Here is a 25,517-nt window from a genome sequence, read left to right on the forward strand (position 1 = left end):
GTATATGCATTAATTTAAATGCAAATGATTCAATGATGAGTTCTTTCACAAGTCCATATTTCAAGGCATGTATTTGATATTCATAATAACTCCACAAAAGCTACACAATGGCAACAAAACGCTACCAGCATCACAGATACCAATAATACATGAGATACATATAATTACTTTAAAGTTAAAACATGTATCTAAAAAGAAAATTAGAAGGATACACTTCCGACATTTTTCGTATTTTGTTTTCGTTTGGAGAGAGAAGTTGTGATTGGTATCTGATGGGTGCAAACAGGTGTTCCCTTCCGCCCAGGCCTTGCGGCAATGCTATAGCCCAAAATGAAACAAGCCTTGTTCAACAGGTTCAGACTCAAATTTCTATCCCACTTGGGCTCCTTTTAAATTTAAATATAATTTCTCGTGTCGATATGTGTCAGAAGAAATGAAATATTACAGCACTGGTGAATAGGTTATATGCGCATGTCAGCGTCGATCCTATAATATCCTTTTTTGCAAAATACATATATACTGATAAATTAAGGTAGTAATACTACGCAAATATATGTCCAGATGCATACATCAGTATCATCTCGTGATCTTAATTCGTGCTTTGAGCCCTTTTTCTACCGGAGATTCTGGGGTGTTACATCACACCAGAAAGCCAGGTCCAAATTCAAGTCATAATTTCTTGGTCCGTCTTGTATGTTGGAAACCAATATTAAGGAGGTATATCTGTATCATCCAAATGTCCATACATATATGTCCACATTTATATGTATAAAGCAAGTCGTCCTGCACTCTTCCTTAAAAGATAAATGTTAAGCATTTCCTCTGTATGGATTTATATAATGTGATATCGTTTTAATGTAATGCTGATGCAGTAAACGTACCACAGACCTAATGCTAGAATAACATCTAATTTCTGAAATGAACATATTTTACAGAAAAAAACAGTTGTTTAAACAATACTTATAAAATATAAGAACAAGGAGCCAAGAGCCAAATATTGGGCTGTGTTGGACATATTTGTTTCGGGGTCTTATGACAGACAAACCTGATGCCTTTAAGTATAAAGATAAGTAAGTATAGAGGTTGTACATATTCAAATATGTTCGTGATTAACCCAAACTTGAAAAATATTGAAAGATGAGTGGTAACTATTTATGCCATTATTTCAAATTAGAATGAGAGCACATCAGGAAAGCATGGTACTTTAATATACGTATCTTGTTAACCCAATACCCTTTTTTAAGTAAGAGCAGCATGTATATCGAGAGTATAGATTTGGTGCGTGACTTATCACACAGTACTTTCAGAAAGTGTGCATATTCTGTTTATCGGCAATAAATAACATAAGACGATTCATACGGGTAAATACGATTTACTTCAGAACTAGTATAGATTATTTAAGGTTAGGGGAAAATGTATGTAATTAACAGAACTTTGGCCGGGTTTGAAGGATTTGGGTCCTGGCTTGGGCTTTGTGTTGGACGTGTAGACGGCATTTCCAGGTTTGACGTATCAATGACAAAAATGATGTCAGATGCAATTCTCTGCCTTTTCGGGTGAACAATTGGCTTGCCTTTGGATGTGTTTGTGGCGGGTGCCACTAGTGGATCCGATTTAGCTCGCGTTTTTGCGAGCATCCAATGTCATCATTTATTATGATGAATCATGAAACATGCTCCTGATGTTGTCGCAATGGTGCAGTTGGCGCTACTTTTGGCAAGGGTTTCTCATGATAATGGAAATGCTTATGTCACTTTAGTTGACCGATAAACATGAAAAGATATAATGTTAGTGTATATGGTCATGTTATTAAGAAACAAACGACGAGTGGAAGTTGTTTATTGTATGATAAACAACGACCGAGACTCGTTTATTTCTATATGAGATATCAACATTACGTACAGCTTCTTTTAGGGTGTTAAATTAGGAAAAAATACACGCTTTACAATATTTACCCGTACTTAAATAATGATGATTCCTTGAATAGAATCCGACAGCGGCCATGCTAGATAAATCCATTTTAGGATTTGAGTTTGGTCCCGCATATTCTCACAATTTTCTCGTCAATCACCTGTACCTTTTCTCCCAATACCGATTGTCATATCACTCTCATTTTCGGATTCTCCAGCAACATTTATTGGGAACAACTCACTAGACACATACCTCTCAAAAATAAGGTCAAATTTACAAATTTTACTTTTCAAGTTGCGAGTGCATGGTTGAATCTCAATAAATGACGTCATGATAGAACAATGTTTTATCGTGAAATAAATATCGCTTCCTTCTTTGTTCTTTGTGATTTATCGCGTAGCTATCTTATATCATCAAATGCCAATTTCTAATTGCTTTATCATGACGTATCCGTGTCATGTAGCAATAACATACACAAATATCGTTGACTTCGACGTTGAATAGTGTCATGATATGATTATCCTCTTGTGTGCAATATTTCTGGTTGATAAATCTAACATATTCTTACTTTAAGAATAGCGACTATACATTATTATATATCCCTTATCAGGTCTCTGTAACATTTGCAAAATGATACAAATATAAAAATACAACTGAACCTAAATGTAATGTTTTAATATCCTTACGTTGCTGAGTGCAGCATTTAACAACAAACAAACAAAACATAATATCTTTAAGAATTATGTTAACAATTCCGATGTTAAAAATAATCTCACAATCTCCATACCTCTTTCTCTCTATGAAAACATAATAACTTTTTTTTTAATAATCTGAAGGAATAATAATGGCAATACTATCATAATTATCATAATTATTTATGTTACTTATCCTCAAGTGAAGTAGTCCTCCACACTATACATTCAGTGAAGAAGCCCATGAATATATGAACTATGTAACATAAATTCATGGAAATTAGATGAACAGTTGAAGTTAGCAAATGATATTATTCGGTCGAACGTCTATCAGCCATCTATTCATGAAGAACATTTCACGTGGGACCAACAGAGGGAATTATGACTATCGACTTGCTAATTATTTTTTATATCCATGCCAGCTCAAACGATCTATTGGCTTGATTTATTGTTATGGTATCCACAAAATAAGTAGGATCCGATTTTTTCCGTTTTTGTTGAAATAAAACTGAATAATATTTGCTGTTTACATATCAAAGTTTGCCAAATTGTTACAAAATGTTTGCCCACAGCAAGGCTACGTATCCCCAACATATTGTGCTAGGCACAGTATCACTGGACTGAGGGAGGGCGGTATTCCTCCTGGTGGGTCACCTGCTTGGCAATATGGGACGGGAAAACTGCAGGGGGTGAGGGCAGTTAAGTTGATGGTACAGACAGATAAGAGAGATCATTTTACAAAGGTGAAACCTCAGTCCACAAAGGAAGAGGCGAAAGCTGAAACTTGGTGAGGTTTACAGAACAAAGGCAGTTATTTCTAGTTTCTTACTGACTCTCGAAGATACATTTAATAAAACAATTAATGCGTGCGTGCGTGCGTGCGTTCGTGCGTTCGTGCGTGCGTGCGTGCGTGCGTGCGTGCGTGCGTGTGTGTGAGGTAGAAGAAGAATTGTACACCATAAAAATGGCTACGTATGTAGTTGGGGTAGATATGTTGAATGCCCGGCCAGTATGACCTTTGAGTCACTACAGTTGCAGTCATTAAAATGCGTGAAACAGTATTTGAGTGAAAGAAAACACTATAAGTGAGTGAAACAAAAGACCTCAGCACAGGCACACCCAGTCCCCCAACCCCAACATCCTCAACCACTTAACTTACACTCACAATCATCTGACAACATGTTCGCCAACCCTCGTATCACAACGCATGCACGCATGCACGCACGCACGCACGCACACACACACACACACACACACACACACACACACACACACACACATCACATTCTTCTTTCCCCACCATTATGTCTACGTCAGCCATCATGGATCCATGCGCATGCTTTCATACATAATCCATCCTCCCACCATTCCCCAACATCCATCGAGCTATAACTATATCCGCCCTCATGTATCGGTATTCGTGCTTTCATACATACATACACCCCCCTACCATTCCCCTACATCCATCGCAGTATAACTATGACTATAACCGCCTTAGTGCATCCGCACTTATGTTCACATTGCATTGCATATGCATCGAATTACACGTTTAAAATATCGTAAATATTTTACAACATGTACATATTATATATCAGCAAACAGAGATTATTATAACGCAATAGATTTCATCCGTCAAAACATCACAGAAAGAGGGGCAGCCTGGAATTTTACAATGGCATCTGAATGCACTAAGACGTTCAACTGGTCAGGAGGTGAGAGTTGCGGAAGATTACGGTAAACTTCAGTTGCAGATCTCCATTACGAATATCTAAAGTATGAATAAAGATCACAGCTTGCTATGACGTGTACTTCATGCCTGCAGAATTAGCAATGTCCTTAGCTCTAAATTGTATGTCTAAATGCTTATGTAGACAAAGACCCAAATGTATATAGGCATGACCATATTATATTCTACGCAAATATCACCACATTTAAAAACAAAGCTAGATTGAGTCTTTGAAGGGCATTAAGAACTGATACACACAAGGAAAAATATTTATGGATGTCAACGGAGGAACACTGCGTTTCGGAATATATACTTTCTCCTTCATCAGGTGCATATTATTAAATGCTATGAGGCAGAGAACATATATTTGTACCTGTAAGAACAACAAAAGTAAAAAGATAGCAAAGAATGGAACGCAACAAGGGAAGCCAACAGATAACTGGCATGGCGCTGATTACCCCGCCTCCCGTTTGCCCATTGTCCATTTCCCATTACCAATCATTCATAAGTTAAGTTTTGGCTTTAATTTGTCCATTGATAATCAACCATCAACGTCTATTATCTCCACCCTAAAAATATGTAGTTTACTGAGAAAGTGGTATCCAAATATAATATGTGTTACTGTTGACCACTTTCTTAAAGGCATTGTTGGTTCAAAGCTTTCGGTCATAGAAGCCGTGCCATTTTTCTCTTGTCAGAGGAATACACAAAGAATACGTAATCTGGACTAACATTTTTGGTTCGGTGGCTGGGTTAGATCGCCAACTTTGTGTTCTGGCGATTGGGTGCCTCACTCACAGTGTGGGTTCAAATCCCGGACGGGGCTCAACCTAAGAAAGTACGAGAATCTGTACTTTACTCAGAAAGTGTTATCCCAATTATAACATTTGTTGTCAAGAAAACACAATAAATGTATATTCGGCTTTGGATGGGTAATGATATCACAGACATATACGGACATTGATGATGACTTGGAGGAGCTTCGTAACGCACGTCTTCTCAATTCAGGGATTGGTAAATCCAAATATGTGTGTGCGCGTGCGTGCGTGCGTAAATGTGGGCCTGTTGGATGTTACATAAAACATTCATCTTGAGCGGGATGGCAGTTCGAGTTGGATTAGCATGTTAACTATATGATCTTCTTTAGGCAGAGAATGCCGCGCATTAATGTATTGATGAAATTCCTAGGTACATGGGGCCTTTTCGTCCCCAGGAATACCCACAGTGGATACTTCAATGGGGATAGGGTGTACACAATGTGCTACCTGGTAGATTGTGTGTCATCAGACCGGACAACGTTGGTCTTTGACTGATTGTGGCGTAAAACACACTTATTCATTTACTTATATCGGAAATTGAATGTTCATCTTAATTGTTATTGTTGAACATGTAATATATTTTTAAAGAAATAAAACAGTGACATAATAACTACAACTTTATGTGAGCGCGAGTAGCTTTTTTGGAATGAGATGAATAAGTCTTATAAAGTTGTAAGCTTCTTCACAACCGTGTAACTATGAATTGACTATATTAGGTCATCAAAAAAGAGATAGGACCTAAAATAGCCAAATTTCATACGATTTCACTTGTCCACCATCTTGGATGCAAGGCGAAAACATTTCAGCGCGTTTGAAGCCACTGAGAATGCCCCCTGCAGAGTTGGACGAACATTCTGCGGTGGCGTGGCTGAGTTGACCAGAGGCTATCAGCAGTATTTCCTGTCCAGGTTATTTAGGTCAGTTGTTTGTTTGTGTGTGTGTGTGTGTGCGCGCGCGCGCGTGTGTGCGTGTGTGCGTGTTTGCGTGCGTGCGTGCGTGTGGGGGGTGGGGGTGGGGGGATGGGGGCGGATGAGATTAGGGGGATAGATGATAGATTTAGCAACAAGTAAGGTCGTCTTGAGTGGGAGGGTATTCGCAGATGGATTAGCATATGAACTATGATTCTCTTTTGGCAGAAAATGAGGATCCACGATGTTCGACCTGGTAGAAGTGTGCTATCAAACCTCACAAAATTGTTTTTTTGACTGACTGTAGCGTCAAAACAAACTCATTCATTTACTTGAACTGAATGTTCATCTTAATTGTTATGGATAGTCACGGAGCCATGATCCAGAGAACAGGGTGTCATTAGATAGAAATAAACTAAGTAATAATAGGATTACCAGAAAAACGGGGTTTTACACACAAGCCAATAAACTTCGCTCATTAACACCAGAGTAAGTCAGTACAAGATTGAAAACTGTCCCATAATTATGTATGACATGCTTGTCGGGTATTGCTACATATATATGTGAAAACAAAGTTATTAAAATGAAGAGCAAAACTGATGAAAGTTAACAATAAACGTGTATACGTGTTATATCGTCACTGCAAAAATAATGATTGGTTGTCTTTAGTATTAACATTCAAATACGTTATATCTGTATTAGCGATATTGTCTTTGTTCCACCGGTGAGTCAGCGTTAGCCGTACTATCTCGTAGTAAAATTGAATTTATAAAGACATCACGATACAGTTTTTACGATGCATCACGTCTGCACTAGCGCTTGATAACAAACTTGTGTTTGGGTGTTTCAGTGGTTTAAATCGCTGCTCTTGATATTGTTGATTAAACTTTGATACTATGAACAATATAATGTTATGTGAGAAGTTGACTTTAGAACGGTAACATACTAATAGTATATAGGATGACATAAACAGAACAATGGGAAGTTCGTCCAGATTAGTGTATAGGCAACATTTAATAATTAAAATAATTACATTCAACAACTCCCCTTTTAAGTCCATTTTCCTGACTTAGAAGTAAATGCAAGAACAATCGGCCGGAATACAATGTATAGTTCTTGTCCACTTCCATATGACTATATAGCATACAATAAGCTATCGGGTCCCGTTTAGATCGGTTTGGGTGGCAGCCTAGATAGCCATAGAATAGTTTCATCTTGGAATCTCCCATATCACTGGGAATCCTCTTCAATTTAAATGGAGTTACTCGTTACGATTCCGAACCTTCACGTGACTGTGTTTATGAACCATTGTCAAATAGTGGTGACATTAAATCTAGGAAACAATACGCGAAATCGCGCATGCACAGAACGGAAAATTTGGTCAAGGCATTAAGTAATCCGCATGCGCAGAACGATTGATTTCAGTACTTCCGCTAAGCGCTTTGAGTGCAGCGTCAAACGCGGGCCTGTAATCTAACACGCGGGAACTGACCAATGAAATCTGAGAAGTAGAAATACCGGTAGACGCTGTTGCTTGATTGACAATGTCAATCAAGAAAGGGGGGAGCTTAACGCTATCGTTCTCTCCCAGTTAATTCCGATGTCAAATAACGACGTTATTTGGACGGAAAAACGATGGTTTGAAAACGTCCAAATAACGTCGTTTTTCCGTCCAATGACCATATACGGAAAAAAACGACGTTTTCGTGTTTGCAGTGAAATCATCGTCACATTCTAAAAGTCTCTCATTTTCTCTCTCAGCTTCTGTTCTACTCGTTCTTTTCTACTCGAAGTAAAGAAATAAGTGTTCAAGTAGTGTTCATTTTCATAGCATGTGGTGTTAAGGAGTGAAAATAAAAGTCTGGATGATGATGTCATTTGCTCTCTTGTCTTTTCGAGGATAAGCCTGTGAGACATTTTTGACAGTGTATCATCAAAATAACTATCAACCCTCTCATCAGCACCCATCATCAGACACGGATGATGGACTTGAGATGGATGATCGACCTCACATCCGTAACAGTCTTTATTGCACAATTCATTAACTTTGCTCTGAAGTTCATCCACATAAACAGATGTCATCACAGATTCAAACACTGAACGAATGTGTTTCTTCAGGTTATGGTTTCTTTTGTGACGCCACCGTCTTGAAATAACAACTTCTTGGCTGGTCACAGAGAAGGGTCCCCGGTGAAGCAGACTCTCTGCTGCTCCATTCACCTGATGTCTCAGCATTCTCTCGAGACATCGAGAACCGGTAAGACAAGCCGCAAGGTGACTTCTTTGGAGAATTCTTCCTTCCTTCAGCACTTCTCCTTGGCTTCCAGTCACCCTGAATCGATACCTCATGAGATTTCCAATCATCCTGTAAGAGCAAACAAAAAATGTGTTAATTATTAATTAATTTTTTTCCCCATCATGCAAATTTTAGTTTATGTTATACAAGTTTTTGTTTTCTGACATATACATTTAGTTTCTAACATACAAGTTTTTAGTTTCTGTCATATAAGTTTTAGTTTCTGACAAGTTGTTTTTTTTATACAGAAGTTTACCAGCAATAAAATGTTATTTATCTTTGATAAGATAAGTGAATTAAAGATTCTTTTTACATCATTTGTGAAAAAACATTTTGCATAAGAAATACCTTTTCACATATCAGGAACACAGGGATGAAGTTTCCATATGCTATATCATCCGTGTTTGCTAGACACTTATAGTACTAATGAGAGGGAATTGTTTAGAAATTTTCTTGAAATGAACAGGTTACAAAAGGTTCTAAATAGGATTAAATCCATAGGTTCGAGATTCGATGCCACCTGCCAACAGGTATCGCTTATCATCTTGAGGCGTTAAAGCCAATTTGGTCACTTTGTCTGTGTAGAGGGTGTTGTGAATGGATGGAATCTGATGATAAGTGGCCATGTTTTGTTTGTGATTGAAAAGACACTCTTTAAACATGTGGTGACGGAGGTGTTTTTCCTTAAATGTTTCTTGAATGCCTTTGGCAGTGCGTTTCTCGACCCGTTCACTGAGAGTTTTGTCAAATATAAAACTATAGTTTTTGGCTCGAAGTCCAACAAACTCTCTGATGGAACAACCACCCACTTCATCTTTCATCAGATCGATGGCTTTGTGTCTTTCCATGGAATGAAGTGGGTGATCTTTGGGATAGTTGGAGGTGTCAAAGAGATGAGGGTTAGCCAACATAAAGTCTTGAGGATCACGGACAGGAGTACCCACGGGGGACCAGATTTGATAAAACAAAGCTATCCGTATCTGTCATGAGAACCCTGACATGCTCGCTGGGATATTCTTTTAAAATGACATTGTAATGGAAGTCCTAAAGAAGTCTTTTGGCGTGTTCCAAAATGGGGAAGCCCACGGCGACGGGTTGGTTCAAAGTCACAGACACCTTTTCCATGTTCACCACGACCAAATTTTCCGAAAAGATGTTTACACTTTTGAAATTGGGCTTGGACGTAAACCTCTGAAGTCTTTCCTCAGTCGCAATTAATTCAATTTGTTTGTAATTTCTTACATTTTGCAACTGTTTCCCATACACAGCATTTGAGAGCAGTTTAAACTCCTTCGAATAGTCATCTGTGGCTTCTTTTCGTTTCTGAGTGTTAAAGTCAATGTAGGGCTTCATCCATTTGGACTGTGTGGACTTTTTTCAGTTTCAAACACAATCGCAAGTATTGCTGCAAAGTGGCAAAATAAATGACATAATTTTGTTTGTCTTTCAGGGTCGAAAACAATTTCGACCCCGTGGGCGGCTTCCTCCTGTTCTTCTTCCCCAAGAGACCTAACTCTGCGAGCAATTCTCTGTGATAGGGTGACAAGTCTTCGAAGGGAATGCTTTCTTTGTTGGGGGCGAGGGGCAAGGACTGATGGACAGAGTGGACATCACGTGGGTATTCTTAATCGCATTCTAAAATGTACCCCACCTCACCTTCAGGGTCGAGTTGCAACCAATCAATAGCATCTATTTGTGTTTCGTCTACCCATTCAAAATGACCTTGAGGTAAAGGACAATTCATGGCTGCACCATACAAATTGTTAATGTCAAAGTACATCAGGTGAGATTCGGATTTGGACGGGTCGAAATCGGACATGTGTTGGTTATTGGCTTGAGCGTGGCAATGATTGATACTCACCACACCTCCTCTCACTGCGTTTGAGACAAAGTTGTACATATCCGGATCGGTCATAAGATCTAAGCTCACCCCCGTCATGAAAAGACAAGCATCCATGGCCATCCCCGGGAGAGTAAAGTACTGACATGGGTCCAATTTGTAGTAGCTCAGACACATGTCACGGAATGCCTCGAACACATCGGTCAAAATCAAAGTGTCTACGGCAACGTACAATTCCATGAACTGTCTCACCGATGTAATTTTGAAAGTCTCCCAAATGTGACGGGGGAAGGCATAGTCTTGTTCAGAAATGGTGTCTTCTGATAAGGAAGAATAAAAGTCGTCACGACTCGGAAATTCTGTTCGATCTAATTTTTCAAAACTGTCCACATACTCATGAAAGTAGGGTAACTTTCGAGTCAGCAAATCCACATGTTCGGGAAAGTTCTTTGCCAAATAGACAAATTGTTCTTCGCCTTTGTTTCTCAAATTGTTGGCCAAATTTTGTAAGCTGGTGTTTAAAAATTTAAAACTGTCCAAGAAATGAAGTTGATCTATTTGAAACATGATGAAGTGTTCCGAATTTTGACCTATGCACGTCAACTTTCGATCGGCAAACAGTTCTGCTGCTTGAAGAATCAAATGATTGTCATACCTCGGAGCATTGTGACAAATGACATTGACAAATTTGGCTTCGTTGTAGTTGATGTTGCAGTAATTGTGACACAGACCTCTGACTCGACCCGTCAAATGATCGTGATCGATGTGTCGCTCATTCTGCTGTACTTTCTCCCCGCAAAGATAGCAATTTCCGAATCTAAAGTCAACCTCTCCTCATCTGTTAATTTCATGGTCACAGGATGATTTAAAATGTCCATGATTTGATCGTAATTCTTCAAAAGGTGTGTCATGAAATGCTCTGAGGCTCGTTCCCCGCTATAGGTTCTCAATGCAAATGTGTACATGTCGGGTTCCCGACATACAATTTGATAACTGTAACCACAGGGAAAGTGCTCATGGACGTGGTGACTTCTCCTCTCCGATGTATCATTATGTTCTAAAGGTGACAACACGGATTCAAAATCACAGTAGATCACAAAGGGGACTTTGACTGTTTTGGCATAGTGACCCAATCAAAACCTTCTAAAGGCTTTGTTTGGTTCAGGCATTTTAATTTGTTGAGCTTTGTGATAACAGTAAGGGGTGTGCTTTTGTAACCTATTATCAGATGTAAATGTCCACAAACATTTTCGACAAATGAATTTGCTGTGACAGTCTCCAGTTTTTCTGATCAAAGCTGGCAAACTTGAGATCAGAACATAATGAGACAGTGGGGGTTCGTCTTCCTCCTCTACTTCTTGAGTTAACAGGAAGAGATCTATGTGACGATCTTTGGGTACTTCGGAAGTTACTGAACTGATTCGTAAAGGAAAGATGACATGCTGTTGATTATCATCTTCGTCAAAACCATAGACATTGATACTTACATTGTTTGTTTTTTCAAATTTTGAAATATGACTCAGGCTCATAGGAAATTCACACCCTTTCAAATCTAACTCGTGTTGTTTATCCTTGTAGTGATTCACTTGTTCTCCGCCCAGATCAGACTGAACGGGGAACAGATGAGCCAAAACGCAATAGGCAAAACAGAGGTTGTCGTCCACGTTTTTAATGTTTAACAGACAGCGCTCGTTCTCTAGCGAAGGAGGGAGGGGGAGATATGAGCTTCCGCGAAAGGGTTGAAATTTAACCACGGATAATTTCACGCTCAACACAGTTTCAAAGTTTAGGTTTGAAGTATCCCCTTCGTCATTGTCCATCAGTTTCATGGTTGTGTTTGTAGCTTCGGTGTACAACGCATCCAGATCATCAGCTTGGGTGGCTGGAGACATTTTGGTTCGAAAGTAAGGTTCAGTAAATGAATTCAGACCGTCCGAGTTTCTTTTGCTGAATCTAAATTGGGTACAAAGTCCCCACTTGATACTATGTTTTGTTTCAATTTCTGTTTTCAAGTGATGAATCATGTCAGTTTGAATTATCACAAAATAATAGTAGGGATCATTTCCCTCTTGGCCCTGAGGAATAAAATCAAATTCCCTGACATTTCCATTTATTGCTTGTCTGTAACATGACTTTTGATTATCTACATTAGTTTTCCTACGTTTAGCTGCAGCCCCGCCACCACTTTGTTGATTTGAATTTGAATCCTGTGTTTAGTGAGATCTTTCACTGATGGGAAAGTGGTCGAACATGTATGACAAGTAAAAGTAAAAGTAGAAGTAGATGGTTGTGGATCTTTGTGTTGACTTTTTATGTGTCTTTGTAAGTTATCACTACGGTTGAATGATTTGGAACATATTTGACAATCAAAATGTCTGGAAGCTGGGCCACAATTCCTCTGATGTCTAACAATGTGCTGTTTGTTTCTGAAGGATTTTTGACAAAACTCACATGTATACACAGGTGTTGTAAATGGGGTAGACATAATTTTTTTTAACATAAAGTCTAGCAAACAATGTGCTTGGAACACTTCTATTTTCTGAAATAAATAAATAGATAATAAATAAAATAGTTTGTCTTTCCGACTATTAAAGTCAACATGACAATTTAAAGGAGTTCGAAGTGTTCTTCATAATCACAACTCTGATAGATCTTTGGACAAAATTTACACTGTTTTAAAATTGATGCAAGGATGTAATACTTGTGATATACTGAAATTATAATTATAATTAGAAGATCTTTAGAACACTTCTATTTTCTGAAATAAATCAATAGATAATAAATAGAATAGTTTGTCTTTCAGACTATTAAACCCAATACTCCTAACACCCCCCCCCCCCCCCCCCCCCCCGTTGAAACAGCTGTTTCTATTCACCAGATTGTTTAAGAAGAAGATTTTTATGCATTAAAACTGAAACACGCTTGTATTTTTTTTTGATGAAATAAACGTGAGATATGATTTATTTTCATTGAAAAATGTTGACATGTGAAAGGATATCGTATAAAATTTCTTGAAACTACGTTATTTCACTCTATTGTTTCTCATGAAAATGATTCTGGGTATGGGTTAAACAAGTATTTTTCAATTGAAATAGGAAACTGAACTGGCATTTTGAACTCAAACATTTGTTAGAAAAAGAATAGAATTTTACAGTATTAAAACGTCTTAAACCAGACTGGCATACATTAAAGTCTTCAACACACGGGTTTCGCGATACCGACTCTATATTTATCCGAGCTGACCTCTTGGAGTCAAGACTGTTAACCCTTATTTTTTTATTTAGTTGTCATGGCAACTGAATGTTAAAGGGAACTTATAAGAGGTAACACTAGAAGAGTTAAGAACTTGACATGTGGTTGCTATGGAAATTCATCTCACACCCCTCTTTGCCACATGTGACAGTCATTACTATGCGAAATACATGCATCAATGGCATATGTCTAACAATGACATTCCTTTCCCCTGAATCACATTTGAACCTTGTAGTAGCCACTTCCATATAGGGACACTCATTACTACACTGTGTTCTCACTTAATGAAGGACTCATTAACACATTTCATTCGTGCATTGGAACCACAGACCTCTCATTACCCTTTCTGACCTGTGACGTCATGATTATATTTGACTATGATTGAGTTATTGCACTTACGAATCAACTTAGCCTAAGATCGCTTTGTGGAACGGGGGGGTCAGGGCGCGAGATTCAAACCGAGGTCACGTGACGCCCGTGAGCCTTCATGGCAACGTCCGCCATCTTGTTTTTAGACACGTGTTGTTCTAAATTTAACGAATGGTCAAGTAGTTAATTGCATGATTGCATACGGTCAGTTGACCCTTTATTAACCTAACTGAATATTGGGAGATCTTTCTACATAAACCTGTTCGTGGGCTTTTAAATATCACCACATATAGCCCGCCACCGAATGTGCACAGAGAAATGTCATTAACGCAAAAGGTTCAAATGTTCACCACATGTTCCTGCGCCAAAATGTACTCACAATGACATTCCATTCCACGTGAGTCAAGACCCAACCGAACCCCGGTCATAGTAACATGTCCATATAGGGACATTCATTACTATCCCGTGTTCTACGGTTAACGAATGGTCAAGTAATTAATTGCATGATTGCATCTGGTCAGTTGACCATATATTCATCTAATTAACCTGATACATCACTAATACATTTACATATTAATGAGTTATCTTGCATATTAATGAGGCAATGACGTTGACAACACACCCTCCCCACCCCCACCCCCCAAGGTCAAGGTTATGTGACGTCATCAGTCACGTGGGGTTACTAGGTGAACTTGTGACGTCATCAAATGAGGGTGAGGGTGGATACTTATCCAAAGTTATCTACTGTTGTGCGTATCTACGTCTGTGTGATGTGGTGAGGAGGCCAGTATGCCTGGTTGTATTGATGTATGTTCATGTGTACTTTGTTAAGTTCTCTGTGCGCCCGAAAATAAGTTCGTGCTAATTCATAGACCGTCACAAGTTTAATGTTTGCCTGAAAGTACCTTCAGTGCTCTTCACTGAGAACGTTTCACTGAGAATGTTTTGATCACATTCTGTCTATTTTCTTGACTCGAGAGGACTTATTAGTAAAATGGAATAGACATGACATTCGTGATTCAGTAGTCTGTCAAACAAAACCTTATCATATTTTAACTCATATGGTTTCAGAAACGATTCCAAACTTCGATTGAATTTACGTTAGTTGTGGCTCTGCATGAAAACAAATTTGCACACAATGAAAATGGATCTCAACACCAGGAATTGCTTCTGCCAACTTTTCTAGAACACCTACCATCATCACTATTTGGTAGTCATTTATATAGACATGTTCATGCTGTAGTCGGTTACAATCGACCGTTTTTGTCAGATTTTTCACGGAATATGGAAATGTTTGTGTTGCTTTTATTTTCTTCCATATGATCATTGAGGGACCTGAAAATAAAACATAGTTACATATCATGTACACTTAATAAGTAATTGTAAAAGTAGGTGGTAATGGTAATCAGATGTGTAAGGCATGTCATGCTTACTTCCGGCCTCACTTGGTGCCTGAATACAAATTTCATCTACACTTTTACATGTCATCTACACTACACTTTTACATTAAAAGATAATCATGTTACAATATAGAATATAACAGATATACAAAATATATACATATAGACAACTTTTTCCACCAAAATTGCATGAATTTGAAGCACGGAGTATCGTCATAAGCAAGAAGTGAACATAATCTTGAAAGAGACACAATCACATATATTTATACTCAACAACAACAACAGTTCCTGTGACACCAATATGTTAGTGTATTTTTCAAACAACTAAAGTTTGGTTTTCAATATTGTAGTGCATGTATGGAAGTCACAAAAACGCAACTGCCACAGAAAAGCATGCATCCCATGCAAAAGTTGACATTTATGCAAGCCCCATGCATTTCACAACTCAAGAATGGGTATAAAAACATGTGCGTAAACGGGATTCCATATGCATTGTTTAGCATATCTGTATAGCATCTGTATATATATTTTTATATATATCTGTTGAATTTGTCTGTCTGTTTAGCATCGTGCTGACAACAACCACTCAGAGAAACAACAAAATTACGCAATTATTCAACATTACGAACTGCCACGCATGTCCGAAAATGAGCGTCTGCGAGCCATTGGTATGCCTGAAGCAGGATCGCGTCATCGTGATTTTGCAAGACAAATTAACGTCCACAGAAACACCATTTGGTGTTTATGGCAACGTTGGCAACAGATGAATGCAGTCAGAGACCATCCTCGGAGTGGCAGGCCACGCGTAACCAATAATCGACAAGACAACTTGATTCGAACAACACACCTACGAAATCTATTCCAGCCTGCAACAGTGACTGCAGGAAGCATCCCTGGCCTTCGACAAATATCTTCACAAACCGTACCTCGTCGCCTCAGATGTGCAGGGATTGTCGCCAGAAGACCCGCCAGACGTCCCATTTGGACAGAAAACCACAATCAAGCACATCTACAGTGGTGCAGACAGCGTCTACGCTGGACGGCCATGCAGTGGGGACAAGTTCTATTCACTGACGAGTCTCGTTTTCACCTCAGCCACAGCGATGGACGGATTCGAGTGTACCAACGTCGAGGTGAACGTTGTTTTAATAAATTGTTGACGTACAGACGGACGGACGGACGAAGGATGCAACGGAATGGCATTATATCACGTCAAAGCCTGTAACAACATGGATGTATTCAAAACGTGTTTGCCTGTAACAACATGGATGTATTCAACATGTCAATGTCTGTAAGAATATGCTTGTCTGCACAAACTTGTCACCTAATACATTTGACCACCATGTGACACAAGAAGATGAATAATGTCTCTTAGCCCTCGAGACGTCGCTATATTGGCTGCTGTTTGACTTTTGCTGTTTCTGGCGTTGATGTCCACAATATCCAGTGAGAGGACAAACTTCACCACCTCCACATTTCCTCCCCGACAGGCGAAGTGGAGGAGGGTGTCATGTCCTTTATCCAAGAGTGTCACATCAGCCCCTTTACTTACAAGTAACTCTACCACTTCTTTATGTCCCTTATCTGCTGCCGTCATCGCTGGTGTCATCCTCTTCCATCCTCTACTGTTGATGGACAGCGTGCCCAGTGAGAGTACAAACTTCACCACCTCCACATTTCCTCCCTTACAGGCCAAGTGAAGGAGGGTGTTTTTTCCTATAGTCAAGAGTGACACATCAGCCCCTTTACTTACAAGTAACTCTACTACTTCTTTATGTCCCTTCACTGCTGCCGTCATCACTGCTGTCATCTGATTCCAACATCTATTGTTGATGGACACCATGCCCTGTGAGAGGACAAACTTCACCACCTCCACATTTCCTCCCCGACAGGCCAAGTGAAGGAGGGTGTTATTTCCTTTATCCAAGAGTGTCACATCAGCCCCTTTACTTACAAGTAACTCTACCACTTCTTTCTGTCCCTTCACTGCTGCCGTCATCGCTGGTGTCATCTTCTCCCATCCTCTACTGTTGATTGACACCCTATCCAGTGAGAGGACAAACTTCACCACCTCCACATGTCCTCCCCGACAGGCCAAGTGGAGGAGGGTGTCATGTCCTATATCCAAGAGTGACACATCAGCCCCTTTTCTTACAAGTAACTCTACCACTTCTTTATGTCCCTTATCTGCTGCCGTCATCGCTGGTGTCATCTTCTTCCATCCTCTACTGTTGATCGACAGCGTGCCCTGTGAGAGGACAAACTTCACCACCTCCACATGTCCTCCCCGACTGGCACTGTGAAGGAGGTTGTCACCCTTTTTATTAACGAGTGTCACATCAGCTCCTTCTTTCACAAGTAACTCTACAACTTCTGTATGTCCCTTCTCTGCTGCCGTTATCACTGGTGTCATCTTCTTCCATCCTCTACTGTTGATGGACACCATGCCCTGTGAGAGGACAAACTTCACCACCTCCACATGTCCTCCCCGACAGGCCAAGTGGAGGAGGGTGTCATGTCCTATATCCAAGAGTGACACATCAGCCCCTTTTCTTACAAGTAACTCTACCACTTCTTTATGTCCCTTATCTGCTGCCGTCATCGCTGGTGTCATCCTCTTCCATCCTCTACTGTTGATGGACAGCGTGCCCTGTGAGAGGACAAACTTCACCACCTCCACATGTCCTCCCCGACTGGCACTGTGAAGGAGGTTGTCACCCTTTTTATTAACGAGTGTCACATCAGCTCCTTCTTTCACAAGTAACTCTACCACTTCTTTATGTCCCTTCTCTGCTGCCGTTATCACTGGTGTCATCTTCTCCCATCCTCTACTGTTGATGGACACCATGCCCTGTGAGAGGACAAACTTCACCACCTCCACATGTCCTCCCCGACAGGCCAAGTGGAGGAGGGTGTCATGTCCTATATCCAAGAGTGACACATCAGCCCCTTTTCTTACAAGTAACTCTACCACTTCTTTATGTCCCTTATCTGCTGCCGTCATCGCTGGTGTCATCCTCTTCCATCCTCTACTGTTGATGGACAGCGTGCCCTGTGAGAGGACAAACTTCACCACCTCCACATGTCCTCCCCGACTGGCACTGTGAAGGAGGTTGTCACCCTTTTTATTAACGAGTGTCACATCAGCTCCTTCATTCACAAGTAACTCTACCACTTCTTTATGTCCCTTATCTGCTGCCGTTATCACTGGTGTCATCTTCTCCCATCCTCTACTGTTGATGGACAGCGTGCCCTGTGAGAGGACAAACTTCACCACCTCCACATTTCCTCCCCGACAGGCCAAGTGAAGGAGGTTGTTATTTCCTTTATCCAAGAGTGACACATCAGCCCCTTTACTTACAAGTAACTCTACCACTTCTTTATGTCCCTTCACTGCTGCCGTCATCGCTGGTGTCATGTTCTTCCATCCTCTACTGTTGATGGACACCATATCCAGTGAGAGGACAAACTTCACCACCTCCACATTTCCTCCCCGACTGGCACTGTGAAGGAGGTTGTCACCCTTTTTATTAACGAGTGTCACATTAGCTCCTTCATTCACAAGTAACTCTACCACTTCTTTATGTCCCCTCTCTGCTGCCGTCATCGCTGGTGTCATCTTCTTCCATCCTCTACTGTTGATGGACACCATGTCCTGTGAGAGGACATACTTTACAACCTCCACATGTCCTCCCAGACAGGCATAGTGAAGGATGTTGTTGTCGAATCTATCGACGAGTGACACGTTAGCTCCTTTTCTCACGAGTAACTCAACCAATTCTCTATGTCCCTTACCAGCTGCCAACATCACCAGTGTCCTTCCAACCCATTCTCTACAGTTAATGTCCGCCCGTCCTTGGCACAAGATGAGTTTCACTCTTGACAGGTCTCGGGTCCTAGTGGCACTATGGAGGTCGCAGAACGAAGGTGCTGTAACACAATATTTTACTCTACACATCTTGAAAGGTACACGACTGAAGTTGTAAGACATATAATCGCGACAAAGCGAAGGTCTTTGACATCATACTATAAATACGAAAACGACGTTATTTTCTGTATACGGACATTGGATTAAATACACTACTGCCTAAAAGTTCATTCCCCTAACACGCGTTGAGAACGCGTGTAACACGCATGTGACACGGGTGCTCAACGGGTGTGCAACGGGTGTGCAGCGCGTGTGCAACCCGTTGCACACGCGTGTGCCACGCGTGTAACACAGGACCGGGTTCCAGTTGAAGTTGACAAAATTATCAAATGAATAGTGAGATAAAACAAAAGAGTGAGATGTGAAATTTGAGTTAATGAGCGGCCATTGAGCTGTGTTCACCAGACCGTAAATACAAGGTCTGCCCGTCTTAATTAGTGTTCGGTTGTGACATGAACCATTCCACTAGGGTCCCGTCTAGCCATTGTTGCTAGCCGACAGTAGAACAGTAGTGAATTTAGATGCGAGTTTATTGCTAGGGGAACCCCCGTGTTGACACGATTGTCGCGGGTTGGTAAATGTTCGCCATTAATAAAATGATTGTTTGTGGATTTGCGAACATATTCATTTGCCCACACGAGTCATTCCATTTGATTACAAATATAACGTTTTTCGTTCGCCAAATTTATGCATTAGACAGTACAATTATGATATAGCCGTCACCACTACTAATGTCTCATTATTTCACGTAGGAATATGTCCCATTTCCCCACACCGCACTTTCTGTTTTGTATTTTGAAAGAATAAATAAAAGAAGGTTTTGTGTGGAACACTTTTATACTAATTATAAGAGGATGTTGTAAATGAATATAAACAGCCATGCTGTCTGACTGTTGATAGAATTTGAGATCTTCACAATCACCGGGTGTGACCATGTAGACAGAATCTCGTTAGGGTTTGTGATTTTTACATTTGCCCAATGACCATAGTGAGTATTGCTGGGGATACTTACCAAACGTAACAGTTTATTATTAGAGGTTGTGAGTACCTATACCACGTAGATAGGATATCTTTAGGATTTTAATCCTTCTTTGAGAGGCATTTAGAAGTTGGAGTACTACGTAAGGATAAGATTTATGGGTGACTTTAATCCTTTCTTTCTCTGTAGGTAATCCTTTCACGTTGATTGGAGGAAGTCACTCAACCAGGTCATGACAGGTCGTGAGTTTACTCACTAACTACTGTGAGCGTTTTTGGCATAACATCTTTTCTTGTTTATACATAGAAACGATGCTCACTCACTGTTAATCTTCTGCAGTTTGCTGGCAAAGTGGGGATAAACCTCAGTGTCAAAGACGATCAAACCTAGTTCGAATCCTTGTTTATATGTGACATCTCCCGAATGGGGACATGTTCATAAACTTGGCAAGTGATGATGAATTTTAATATTAATATTATTATAGTTTATGAAATTGTTAATAAAACTTTAATAAAATTTTGCTTCACTCTCACGAAAAATATATTGTCTGTGAGTAAATTTCTATGTCACGTTTCATCGGCATTTTTCAGTGATATTGGGACTACATGAAACATGGCTAGTTTTACATTTCTGATACAAGTGCTTTACTGACTGAGTAGTTCATGATCAATTAGATATGTTTAAATCAGTCAAGTTTGCAACAATAGATGAATAAGTTGATACATTTGGACCGCAGTTACCGATTAACAACTTAAGACATAGAGACAGGGATGAGATATATAACCAAACCTATGGTCCTGTTGAGACAGTTGACAGTTAGAACGTTGGATTAAATGACAGTAACTAATTTGAACATTCCCCAGTAATATCATAAAATACATCATAACTCATAACAGTCCGAGAAACAGCTTCCAGCCATATACTAGTATTGAAGGGACAATCGCTTTTGACAGTTTAAAAATAAACTCACCTTAAGGTGCTTGGCAAGTCAAAACTGACCTCCCTGAATATGTTTTTTAGGTTTGACAGCAACTATGCTTGTGGATTTCAGAGATAGATATGATTTGTTAGCTAGATGTTATTACAATAAGCGAAAATGTCTTAAAAGTCCACAGTTTGTTTAATAGTACAAAAAGTGTGTTATAGATCTATCAACGTTTTCTTTTATTGAACATAAAATTGGCACTATATTGCTGTTAGCTGTAAATAATCTAGCCTCCCCATGTACGTAACTTACATATATTTATGTATGACCAGAACAGCAAATAAAGTTCTGGTAGATAGGTACCTCGGAGATTTAACGTGCGCTTTCCGACTTAAGCCTATCTCGCACACGGGGAAGCACTTTTACTATTAGGGTAAAAAAACGAAATGATTAAATAAAGAAGTGCACCCTCCCCCCTAAAAAAATATAAGTTTACAGCCTATTCTAATAAAGTTAAAGGGGTTGGGGTTTGGCTGGGTGGGAGTGGGTGATAAAAGAATATTCAATAATATGGAAAAGTTTGGGCCTGGGGGTTGGGGGGCAAGCGTGGGAAGGCACGGCGTCGGCTGGCGAGCATGTGTGGCTAGAAGTCTAGCGGCGGTATCCTTCTAGTAGTCTCTTGGTCAGCTTCTCATCCTGGAGGTTGGGATTCTGGTAGAGACTCTTGGCAAGGAGGGCGGCGGTATTGGCGACGAAGTGGTTTGAGGTCGGTACGCCACTACTCTGGAAGAAGTGGTACAAGTCTGTGTAGTTTGTGATGTCGTACTCGATGTCCCCCCTTCTTGTGCACCATGACGAAAGGGACTCCTTGTTTGGCGTAGAGATGTTCCTTTGGGGTGTTGATCTGGTCAATCTTGAGATCCGGCCGGGCCTGGTAGTGGTTGATCGGAATGTCTGACTTTTCCACTAGTAATTAAAGTTCTTTGGTATGACCTCTTTTATCCCTGCTGACGTTATCCTAATGTTCAATTTCAGTCTGCCTCACCAAGCGTAAGAAAGCATTGTACATGTTCTGATAAACCATACTGATGCAATTAAGCAAATGAATATTTGCTGTGGGCAAATATCTATTTTCTATATATATATTTGTGGATATGAAGCATTCTAGTTAATTGTGGATACACTGGGCAGACAGAATTGTGTTTATTTCCAGGCCATCCTGATCGTCGTTTACTACTATAAGGTGTATGTTTTGAGGCAAGATCAAAGGCGCCGCACAGCATTTATTAGATAACAAACGGGGTCTTCCGTTTCGCTTTAAACAACCACCCCACCCTGTCTGTAGGAGTTATATAATCGGTGCGCAAATAACTGTGTCAAGTCCACTGCCGGGCTGATGCGGTGTCAGTGTCAGCGATGAACATGAATGCTCAAATTATAGACCTGTAGCACTCACAAGTTGCTCAGCCAAAATATTTGAAAAGTGTATATTCAATTCTCTGATAACAGCAAATATAACCTTAGAAATAGATTCAACATACAAACAATCAAATGTAGAACACAGACCTATGCTTAATAATAATTTCTTCTGGATATGATCAACCTGCGGAACCCTCTATCCGATGAAGTAACTAATGCTCGCTCATTAAAAGAAATCAAATCCTTAATTAATCGTTCTGATGCAATTACTAATAATTTTGATTTCAAATATGTTCATAGATCATGCCAAATTGTCCACTGTCGCCTTAGGCTCGGCTGCAGTGACTTAAACGCTGATAAGTTTAGACGACATGTATCAGACAAACCAGACTGCACTTGTGGATATCACCTTGAAGATGCAATTCACTTTTTCTATAACTGTCAAAAAATACGATAATATCAGAAACACTGTGTATTTCTACACACATGGGTATGGTCTAAAAATGATATTACGTGGCAGTAGTTAAGCAGTTCTACAAACATGACTCTTCTTAAATCAGTTCACGACATCATTGTCAAAAGCAAAAGGTTTGAGTAGCTTAATTTTATGCATGTAGTAAAGGAAAACTGCATTACCTTATTTCACAGACACCACTTGCTTCAGTGTATTGGCTTCGTGTATTTCATTTGTGCATTTTGTATGTTTATGTTCATCACTCTCTTATATATATCCAGCTGTTGATAAGTTGTTACCTGGAGTGGTATTACATAAGCAAGTTTTGCTTGTTTACCGATCCAGATTTCTTTTGAAATAAAAATACGTTTAAGCCAACACAGCTAACCCTAAAACACATGATTGTAAACTATTCAAAAAGGGGCACTAATCTCTGGCTTCTTCTCGGGTGTCGGACTCAAACTCAAACTCATTTATTCTTAGAATAACATGACATACAATTATCTACATTTTTTATTATGTACAATTTAAGAAAAATAATAAAAATAGGATACGTGGATACTAATACAATTTACCAATTGTATTGTACACATTGTTAAGGAATTTAGATAGGCCTTTTAGATTTCTTACACTGTTAGTGGTCATAATTTTCTTAAATGTTTAGAAACTTAAGATATTGCTTATTTAAGAGTTCATATCGCCGTTGGTGAAAAGCTTCACATTGGAATAAATAATGCAATAAATCTCCCACAGCGAAAGATTCACAGAGTGGACACTGGCGGTCTTCCCGGGGAATGTTCAGCCATCGACCTGTTTCAACTGGTAATCCTTGGTTAGAAAGTTCTGACTTTAATTTTGAGAGCAGTAGATATTTCGCAAATGAAGGTTGATTCTTCAGGTAATACGACCTTTGGATTTCCGCTTGGGCTTTCTAGCTGCCGTGAGTCAATTTGCTCGTTAACGCAACCGAGCGTGACAAGAGACTGGGCTACCAGTCTGCAAGGACAGCTAAATAAGCTTACGCATTTTTGAAAACTGATTGGTTACCCGTGATCTATAAAGATTTCAACAAAGGGCGCATGGTAATTATTTTTTTCAGCCTAAACAAACAGACAAATAACGGCGAAAGCTCATCGGATGTCGTTATTTGGAAATACCCCTGATGGTTACACTTAATAATAAAAAAGTATCCCTGAGTGAAAGCATTTGCGGATTTCGGATTGCGTGGATGATACAATTACTACTCCCTTGTTGTCATCCACATTTTCTGGTATAACCCTACACTTGTGTATTTGTCGTAATTCACTTGCTGCTCAGTTAATGAATTTATAACATGTATACTTAGTTGTAGCACCACTCAGATTATAAAGGTTCAAATTTGGTCTTGTACCTGGGGTAATTATTCAATCTAAATCCAGGTTTGAAGTGAGGTGGAATGTGAGTTATGTGATACGCACGTGGCAGCCCAGCAAGAGATGTATGGTCAGTTGCTTTACTTTTTTTGTAAATCAACTGATCATTCCCAGATATCAAAGGATCAACAGGGAATACGTTGATTGATTAATTACTGTTATCTTGCACAGTGGATATGTCAAAAGTAAGTGTTTACATGTGAAGGTAGGTTTACTAAACCTAGGCAATACACTCATATCATGGCGTGAAGTACAGATGTAAAAACAATATACTTTGTTCAAAGGGTAACCGATAATACACTGACTGGTTGTTCATTGTTATCTAACTCAATGTATGTTTTTAAGAACCGAGGACATTATAAAAATAGTTGTCACGTGGGCTTTCTCAGCTAACTTGGCAGCTATGTGAAACAATTGAAACAAACTAAGTGATCAGTTAAGAAACAAACACGGGTTATAATATTCGATACATTTAAATAACGTTTAAAACGATATATTTAAATATTTTAATATATTTCATATATATTCCAAATATTGTTTCCAAATAATTATTATTAAAGTATTTGATACTCACATAGACATTTGACATCGAATAAGTATTTTTGTACAGCTGCAGACGCAATGGATATTGTTCCTTTATGTTGATATTCCCGGATACATTATAACTTTGGTAGGTTGTAATAATTATATTTGCATTTTGTTTTCATTCATTCGCTGCAGCTTTGAACAGAATCATTATTGTTCCTTTCCGTTTGGTTGGGAAGTTTTTCGATGCGCGATAGACGTTGTTTTCACAAGTATTTTCTTTTGTAAGCGTGTATATGTTACAGTCAATGTGTAAAATATGATTCACTCAGGCAATTTATTAAATATCTAAATATTTCAGTCATTTTACAAATTGACTGAATAATCCATTCATTTATTTAATCGACAGACTAAAAATGATAAAGACGATCAAAAGAGCTTAAACACATCACAATATATTAATTATGCTAAGAAAAGAAGCCCAACAATACAGAACTGTACTTGGTGATGATATTAAACATAACAAATATTTGGAATTCGTTATCATATTAATAAAGATGGACATATTTTTCAGTTAATTTGTAAAATAAACTGAATATTTATGCGTTTAATAAATTTCCTTAGTGAAATATGTTTACATTTTGAATGTAAACATATACACAC

At 39.3% G+C, this 25,517-nt stretch overlaps 1 protein-coding gene across 1 annotated transcript; it reads right to left on the bottom strand.

The window, feature by feature from the left end:
* Positions 1-16,536: 16,536 nt before the first annotated feature.
* LOC124119328 (ankyrin repeat domain-containing protein 17-like) lies at positions 16,537-19,170 on the bottom strand. The gene has a single exon (XM_046481815.2). The coding sequence runs from the start codon at positions 19,168-19,170 to the stop codon at positions 16,537-16,539; it is 2,634 nt and encodes an 877-aa protein (XP_046337771.2).
* Between the last annotated feature and the right edge of the window lie 6,347 nt (positions 19,171-25,517).

This window comes from Haliotis rufescens, unplaced genomic scaffold (assembly GCF_023055435.1).
Source record: "Haliotis rufescens isolate VD_foot unplaced genomic scaffold, xgHalRufe1.0.p SCAF_46, whole genome shotgun sequence".
In the NCBI taxonomy this organism is placed as follows: domain Eukaryota; kingdom Metazoa; phylum Mollusca; class Gastropoda; order Lepetellida; family Haliotidae; genus Haliotis; species Haliotis rufescens.

Excerpts from the sequence above, each read along its gene's own strand:
- LOC124119328 (XM_046481815.2), bottom strand. The coding sequence starts at position 19,170 with ATGTGTAGAGTAAAATATTGTGTTACAGCACCTTCGTTCTGCGACCTC.